General features: G+C 35.0%; 1 protein-coding gene across 5 annotated transcripts in view; it reads left to right on the top strand.

Annotated features, from left to right (window-relative positions):
- Nucleotides 1-9,074, top strand: part of TNRC6B (trinucleotide repeat containing adaptor 6B) — a 139,906-nt gene extending 130,832 nt beyond the window's left edge. For all 5 annotated transcript variants that reach the window (XM_032221208.1, XM_032221209.1, XM_032221212.1 and 2 more), the window contains one exon: nt 784-9,074. In XM_032221208.1, coding sequence (XP_032077099.1) covers nt 784-1,171 — 388 coding nt within the window. In that variant the 3' untranslated portion in view covers nt 1,172-9,074. The remainder of the gene's footprint in view (nt 1-783) is intronic.

Consider the following 9,074-nt stretch of genomic DNA (forward strand, 5'->3'; position numbering starts at 1 on the left):
GAGAAATACAGTAGGTAGGTAGGGAGAGAGAGAGAATAGATAGGTAGATGTTTCCAAGTGTATTTATCCATGTTCTGGAGAAGGAAATCGCTGACAATCTGCAGCACCTAACTTTGTTTCTGCTGGCACAGAACTTGATCAATGTAATTCTCATCAATCAGTTAAAGAGCTTTCCAAAAGGGGAAAAAAGTTTTTGCACTCTGCAAACCTCCCAAAAATGGCCCGTTTTTCACGAAAATTGGCCCGCTTTTTATCAAATAAATTGCATGTATAGCCTTATGAAAGCTTATAGAGTGCTGCTGGAGGCTGGGGAGGCGAAAAACGCCCAATTTTTTGCTCATTTCTTCCCTCCCAGCCCCCAGGAGCTCTCTGAAAGCCTCCATAAGGCTATGCATGGCCATTTTGGTGAAGGGGGCGGGGCTTCGGGAGGCCAAAAATGCTGTATTTGATGTATAAGACGCACCCAGATTTTCAGCCTCATTTTTGAGGAAGAAAGGTGTGTCTTATACGCCGAAAAATACGGTACATTGGCATGAAGTTTGGAAACTGCAGGTCTGTGTAATTATTTTTCTTCTTTCTTTTTTAAAGAAAGGTTTTGAGAAAGGGATTAAAACAAAAATAAATAATGGAACTCCAGCCATTCATATTGTTTATCACTATTTACTTAAATGGGAGTAAGTGCGTTATTTTGTTTTGTTTCAAGCAGTGTTCAACATTTTTAGACATTTGAACTCTTGTTTGTTTGTTACTCTTCACTCTACCATTCTGGCTTTTTTTTTATAGGTGTGTTTTGGGAAACACTACCATCCTGGCTGAATTTGCAACAGACGAGGAAGTTAGTCGCTTTCTGGCACAAGCTCAGCCTCCTACTCCTGCAGCAAACCCCAGTGCACCCACAGCAGGCTGGCAGTCTCTTGAGGCAGGACAGAATCAGACAGATCCAGTTGGACCTGCTTTGAATCTTTTTGGTGGGTCAACAGGGCTTGGGCAGTGGAGCAACAGTGGTGGTGGCAGCAGTGGGGGTGACCTTGCTGGTGCTTCATTATGGGGCCCTCCAAATTATTCTTCAAGTTTATGGGGGGTTCAAAGTGTAGAAGATCCCCACAGAATGGGAAGCCCTGCTCCCTTACTACCTGGAGACCTTCTAGGCGGAGGGTCGGATTCAATCTGAACTTAAAACTTTCAACTCTGACCTCGTGACCTTTTTGGAACAGCAGCAGCACTAACGTGACCTTTTCTTTTTTTTCAACTTGCAATAAATACATTTTAAAAGGAAAAAAGAAAATGGAGAGAGAAAAAAGGTGGGTCATTGACAGGACCATCTGAGCACATAGTTGCCTCCCTTACAACTTCAGTTTTTTCGTTTGGAATATGAATCCAAAAAGAGAACATATCACTCTTGAAATACTTGAATCATGAACGCCAACTTAGAAAGACAATGTGAAGCAAGTACACATACCATTTAAAACTAAACACAAAAAATTTAAAAAAAAAATTAGTTTCTAGTTTTTCACTTTTTCATGTTATACGGAAGTTGTTGCTAAGAAACATATATACTGAAAAATAGCTTTTTAACTTTGTTTGCACTGGGTGTGTTTCCGTCCTTAGGTCTACTATGTTGGGGGTGGGGTTCAGAAGAATTGGGGTGGGTTGGGAGGGAAAGACTTGACGGAGCCTCACTTTAAAAAACAAAAAAGGAAAAAAAACACTTTGTGATTGGCTGGTTGATATATACCAGTATGTTCTGGCACATGTAACTGCCTGTGTGTGTGTGTGTGTGTGTGTGTGTGTGTCTGTGTGAGAATGTATGTCTGCATGGTTGTGTGTGTGCGCGCGCACATTTCTGTCTTGAAAAGCTGCATTGTTGGTCAGCAACCTATCTGACTAGATTCTTAAACTGAATAATGATGGTGCCTGTTGCAAAAATCAAATTGATCTGTGTTTCAAATCTTATTAGTTGGTGGTATTTTAGCAGGGTATTAAGTGCACTACAACTTGTGTTCTGACCCTGTTATAAAGCAAAACACTGCCATATCCTAAGGATTTGGTGAGAGGGATGCCAATGTGTAATTTTAGGGTTTCTGGGAAGGGAGAGGGAAAGAGAGAATGTAGAATTTTGTTTTGCCTAGAAGTATATTTTTCTTTAATAAGAGTTATTGACAGAACCCAAGGTTATTTCTTATGAAAAGGCTTTTCTTCTTCTGGGGACTTTCCAGAAGAAAGAAAGCATCATATTTGTTTGTGACAAACACCTATACAATGGTTGAAGCTTCTGCAATCTTAAAGAATTCACTCCTGAAGCCTGTATGAAGATTCTTATCCATTCATGGAAAACCCACTAATAATTCAGGCCAAAGTATATTTTCTTGATCTACTGTTATGACAGAGTTACAATGTCAGTAGTTTGCTGGCCTGTCACCTATTGAAAGCACATGCAGCAACTTTTGTTCTCTCTCTCCCCCATTGTGTTACCTGTGCCAGGCCTAGGTGTATTACAGCACCAGATCATCACTGACAGAAACGTTTACTTAAGAATGTTCTTAAACCAGTGTGTACTTTGAGCATTTTTTTCTCTGTATTTTTCCATGTATGTCATGCTTAGGGTTTGCTTAGGCAGACATATAACTGGCAAAGACTTCCTTTGTTTATAAAGTATTGCACCTTTATTATTTTTACTTTTCCCTGTACTGTTGCTTTTTATTGTCTGTATTTAAAGAAAGGTTGTTGTTGTTGTTTCTTTGTTTTAAAAAACAACCATTATAATAGTACTCCAGGCATGATAGGGGAGACCTATCATTTATTCAAAAGATAGCCAGTGTCTACACTGGGAACGGAATTGCTTATTGTGAAGACAGCTGTAGCAAACATTGCCTTTATAACAAAGGAGTTTTCAGAATGGATAGATTGGATAAAAACAAGTAGGGAACTCATTGCAAATATTCTTTAAAGTATTAGAACTTGGCTCTGGCTTTTCCCTAGGTCTGCATTATACTGAATTTTAAAAAAAAGAAGTGCTGCAATATTCTGTACCAGCATATACATTCATACTCCAGCACTTGGAAGTAGCAGATAATATTGTACAGTTTAGAAACAGAAGAATCTTTCTCCTTCAACAGTTTCATTGAACTATACGGTGGTGTCTGGTATATAAATAGAAGTGTGGATAAGCAAGTTTAAAACAAACTTTCTTGCATTTATATCAAAAGGGAGATTTGCAAATTAATTTGGAATGTGAATTCTTTGACACAGAAAAGACGAAGGGAGTGCCCACGTTTATATTTGCCTGTTTCAGTATCATAATAAGTAGGTAAACATAAGCAGGTGTTATGCATTTAACTTTAAAATCTGCATATGTGGATTTCAGGATTTTCCCTTATTTTGCTTTTATTCTACCTTGTTTGTGTAAGCAAGATGATTTTTTGAATCCTGCCAGTTATGTTTCCATTATAGCCCATAAACATGCCTGTTCCTAAAGCAACAATGTTTGTTGCTAGACATTAGCTGTTAAAATCATGCAGGATAAATTAAAAGAAAAAGTTAGAAAAACATCAAGGTGCAGCAACTCATGGCCCCCAAGCATTTTCCATTTGTGATATGACACACAAGCTGGCTTACTACTGTGTTGTCATTCTTTCCCAACCTGCCTTTTGTTCCCTTTATCTGCACTTTGGATTTGTTGAATTCATTACAATATTATGGTGAAAGCCAGGTGCTAGAGCCCCTCTTGTTTACAAGACATAATGAGGGAACTGAAAAAAAAATTTAACAAATGAAAAGCTAAAATGTTCTTCCATCACAAGCTTAAAGGGAAAAAAATTAAACATAAAAAGACCAAAAAGTGTGTGTGTGTGTGTGTGTGCATGCGCACATATGTGTCTATCTCATATAAATATACACACACACGCACACATATACACACACACACACTCATGTATGTATGTATGTATATCTCAATGAAGATTAACTCTGGGAGCATTTAACAGTGTTTTGAGTTTAACATTTATTTTCCTGCTTTATCTTTGCAAGCATTCTCAGGAATTCTAGGGTAGGAAGCCAGTTTTTGAAGATGATTTATTTAATCTTTACTTCTCCTAGATAGATGGCTGTTTCTTAAAATTTTGCAAGTTCCTGGTCACACAGAAAATGCAAGGGTTTTTTTCTTTAAGGAAAGCAAAAAATTGAAAAAGAAAAACATGACAAGGACAAATTCCAGTCTTCAAAACTGTCGATCAATTTTTAAGCTACAACTCAATTAGGATACAATTCTGACATGTAGCAACAAAAATTCATTGTATTCTTAAAAGTTCAGTTTGTGAGAAGATTTATACTTGTAGAGCTTAATCTCAAGTGGGACGGTATATGCCATTGAATAGAAGAGAGGATTGTGTATGAATGGATTATAATCATCTAGTTATTTCTCAAAGAACATAATCTCTCTCCAAGCACCTTTTTTTAAAGAAAAAAGAAAAAAATAAAAATAAAAAAATGAAAATGTTACTTGATTATGTAAGTAAGCCACAGATAACAGGAGATGCTGGGAATAAGGGTTAATGCTTCCTGAAATCTGTTTTCAGATTGACAGAATGCTTCAGAAATGCTGCATCTATATTATGTCCCAGCAGTGAAGCAATTTTAGCATGTGTGTGTTTTAAAAGAGGAGTGAGTGACTGTAAGAGAATTCAGTGAAATGTGCATTGTAAAAGATTTGGCTTGCATGATTTTAATACTAATTTTGATGTTTGGTTTTTAATTTCTCTGCCAGATTTGTGTAAATGATAGAAGTTTGGAATTTTGAAAGAGATAAATTAGCTGTTGTTGCCAGATACTGATATTCCCATGATTTAGAATAAGTCTATTGCTGCCATGCTTAGAATGATTAGATTTTAGCTTCCAGTACAAACAGGAAGGGCTTAATTGGCTTGATGCTTTTAGATGGAATAAAATTACGAACCATTTTAGTGCCTTTGTAAAAACATCCATATATCCTACAAAAGGACAAATGCAGTCTAGTCACTCCCAAGGATATAAGTGACCCATTTTCTAAATTGAAATAATTGTTCTGGGCATGCAGAGAAGAAACCTCAAAGGCCTATCATTATTGATTAAGGCAATTTCATCTTTAAAAACTTCTTGTTTTGCAGTATTCATCATATTCAAAAACCTTCTAGAATGTTTAATGAGAGTTCCTCCCCATTATTATTATTCAATCTCATATGATTTTTAGAGGCAAATAATAAATGATTACAATGATGGTTTCTCAATGTAGGGAAAAATAGTAACGTGTACAGTAGTGTTTGGTAACATCAGTTGTTTTCTATAGCTATTGACCTGTTTCCCTCAAGTTCATATGTAAATGATGTATCGACTGGAAAACAGTATGATGAGGCCTGTTGGGCAGTGTGTATGTATGTGTGCATGTATTAATAAGCTATCTGAATACTTAATCAAGTTTTGATTTATTGTTGACGAATTCTTGACAATTAGTGGACAAATCTAAATTTTTTAGGATATCTTACAGAAATATTGAGTGATCATTACTCAATAAATTCTAAGAGTATACAAACAATTACATTACACAAAATATTTTACCTCCAAGCTGTGCATATGAAAGCTGTCAAAATTTTAAAGGTTGATAAAAAATATTAAAACCTTAGCAGACTTCTACCTTTTAATATATAAAGTATTTCATTTCTGTTGTGGGGGAGTGGAAAGATGACAATAAATTAGTACTGAAAGCTGCATGCTCTGTCTGACCAGTGGAAGTGATCTATTTGGACACCAGACACACTTAACCATACTCAAAAGAGATTTTTGTAGGCAAAAAGGAAATTGTGCCAGACAGGAAAAGACAGACAGTGAACAAACAAGATTTTCAATTAATAGTTTAATATAATTTTTGCTACTTTTAAGGACTATGGAAACAACAATAATCAGGTAAAGTATTTTAAACTGTTTTGTGGGCCATGTTATTTTCATATCATTTGACAAAAAGGAGTCCAAGAGCTACAAAAGATTCTGACAGAATTGCTGGTCTTTACTTCACATTTTAAAGCAAAGTATCACATTATTTTGATTTGCATAAAAATACCCTTTTACCAAGAAAGGGAAAAAGCTCATGCCACTTCTGTTTAATTTTGGGGCCATATAAACTAATAAATTAATCTACAAAGCTCACTTAAAGCAGATTTTAAATTGTTATAAGTCCTGATATTTTTCCTTACTTTCTTTAAAATGTGCTTTTAAGTATGACTTATTTAGAATCTGGCTTGGATGATTTAGATAGGGTTTTTTTGTCTTGTCCTAACGAGATTTTTTATGATCCAGGATGTTTATTTTTAGAACTTTCCTCAATATAGCATCAGAGGAAAATATACCATAACTTAGAAGAAGAAGCAGGCTTTCCCAATGCATCTGTACAGAATTGCTCCTGATTTTTTTTAAATTGTTGATTCCTTTTGTCAAGAGATATCTGAAAGCAGGTTTATCCTCTACCACATATCCTCAATATATCTACTAATCTTCTTTATAGACCCTTAACAGAAATTAGTAACCCATTTATTGTTGTACGATTGGACACTTTCTTCAAATTTTATTTTTGAAGATTTTTTTAAAAAAAAAGGTAGATCTGCATATATAACCAGTTGATTCCTATTCAAGATTACATTCGTTTTTATTGCTACAATGGAAAGTGAAATGATGTAATTCTGTCTTGCATATTTTAAACAGTGAACATCCAAATAATTATACGCTAGTATATTTTTATAATAAGGGCTGACAGAACCCCAGATAAGGTTCTATTTAGTTTAGTTATATTACTTGTTTATAAATATACAACAACAAAAACATTCTATTCTTAGCATAAATTTACTCAAAATTAAGTTTAAATGATACATTCTCAATTTAATGCACTCTCTCAGGAGCATGCATTGATTTTAATCATACTTAATAAAGAAATTCCAAAAAGTCTTTGGAAAAGTCTTTGTCAAAAAGTCTAGTTTGTGACATTCTTCATACTAATATCAGCCATTGTGTGGCTTGATAGTATGCTAAAATCTTGCTACGGACCTAATGTACAGAAGGAATTGGATCTGACTTTAAAGTTGTGAATCTTATTACATTAGTTTCAGTGTGATTTTATTGTAGGTATGGTTAAATTTGTATTCAACTTTGTTTTACATCCTAACACTCTTGCATTAATTTATGTATTCCAGGACTATATTGCAGAATTTCCTACTGTACTATTTCATCTCAAAGCTTTAAACCTTCTCAAAATGCAATAGCATTAAGTCTGATCCCCATAATAGGGCTGTGCAGAGATCATGATGTATTTAGGCATAAACGTAGCATCTTCTAGGAACAATTCAAATCAAGCATGATTTTTCCCTGAATCGTGCCAGCTCTAGAAAACTGCTCAATGAGCACAGGAAAAGACTGCACTGCTTTAAAGTCTTTCTGAGTATGTGTGCATCTGCCCTTCAAATCTGAATCTGCAGCTTTAATAATTGTTCATTTGTTTTGATCATAAATAGATCTAAAGAAAAAATGCAACCTTGCTACAAATAAACCCGTATAAATGGGCTGAAGTGAACTTTGTGCTGAAGATGAGAACATTTCTAAAAAATACTGTTAAATACATACAAATAGTAACCAAATTAAATTCTTTCCCTTCTATGTATTAAAACCAAAACATTTTTAGCTATATCTTATGATTGGCAGGCCTCCTAAAATGCTGGCAGTTACCAGACCAACATAAGTGTCCTTTTCAATGTTCTCATTAGGGGTGCTACATTCAAGGAAGAAGCTCATTTGATTTGCTTGGGTTTACCCAGTACTGTGGATTTACCTATACGCGATCCCTAGCTATAGCAATATGAAATTCTTAATAAGTCAAAATAGCTGGAAAATGTTTAATAGGCACCATAACATAAGTAATCATAAATGCAAAAATGTCAAAATATTGGCATTGAATTTGTGCAGTATAAGAGGTTTTTGCAAACAAAATGGGCCATAGAAGGATCAAAGGAATCAACCTCAATTAAGAGCCAATTTTGTTTCATATAATTGATAATGATGACAGCGAGAGATACATATATGTGTATTATTTTTAGCCATAGAGTTGGAATGTTTTTACTTGACTCTCACAGCCATTTATATTAACATAAACCCATGCACTTCAAGCTATTGAAGCTAAAGCATTGTCTTAGGTGGTGTGTGTGTGTGTGTGTGTATGTTTGTGGGTGTGTTTGGGTTTTTTAGATATATGGCTCTTGTGTGGAACAGAAGAAAGTAAAGGAAATGGAAAGATGTTCCATGGATATAGAACAGGTGGACAGTGTTGAGGGAAAGCAGTTTTTAATTGCTTAGTGCCTCATTTTAGGTATTAGTATACCAATCAATGCATTCAAAAACTGAATTGCTTATTTCTTACAATGTTTTGACCATAAAGAATAAATGGATTTTTCTGTATTTAAAGAAAAATACAATTTTTAGCCGAGTCCTCCTTATAGATTGCTTAGCTTGTCGAATGCTTTTTTCTTTTAATGTGGTTGTGAATATCAAGTGCTTTTCTTATCCCATCCAGATTTACTCACCCTCCCTTTTTATAAACATGCAGAGTGTTCCGTGGTTTGGGCCAGAGGGGACAGGGGAGAGAAAGGTAATAAAAAACGAATCAAGATAGAGCAGCCTTACTTTAGGGACTAGCCTTACAACAGAGCTTTATAGTGAGAGTGTGCTGTATTCCAAATTGTGTAAGCCAAAAAATATTTTGTAAAATATGCAAAAAGAGGTGTTAACTTCTTAAAGAAATATGAACCTTCTGAAGGTAGAATAGACTTTCACGAAATGATATATTGTGATGCTTCTTGCTGGGTCAGTAGGTTTGGGATCTGGGATATAAGCGCTTAACATTCCCTTGTGGGTTCTTCAGTTGTTTTTGTCTTTATTTTATTTTATTTTTAAAAAGCAGTAAGTTAAATGTGGTATCATTGAATGTGCCTTTTTGAAGATGTGACTGTCAGCTCAAGATGAACTCTTGAACGTGACAGGGATTGGTGGTCAGTTTGTTCTCTTTA

Source organism: Thamnophis elegans, chromosome 7 (genome assembly GCF_009769535.1).
Source record: "Thamnophis elegans isolate rThaEle1 chromosome 7, rThaEle1.pri, whole genome shotgun sequence".
Taxonomy (NCBI): domain Eukaryota; kingdom Metazoa; phylum Chordata; class Lepidosauria; order Squamata; family Colubridae; genus Thamnophis; species Thamnophis elegans.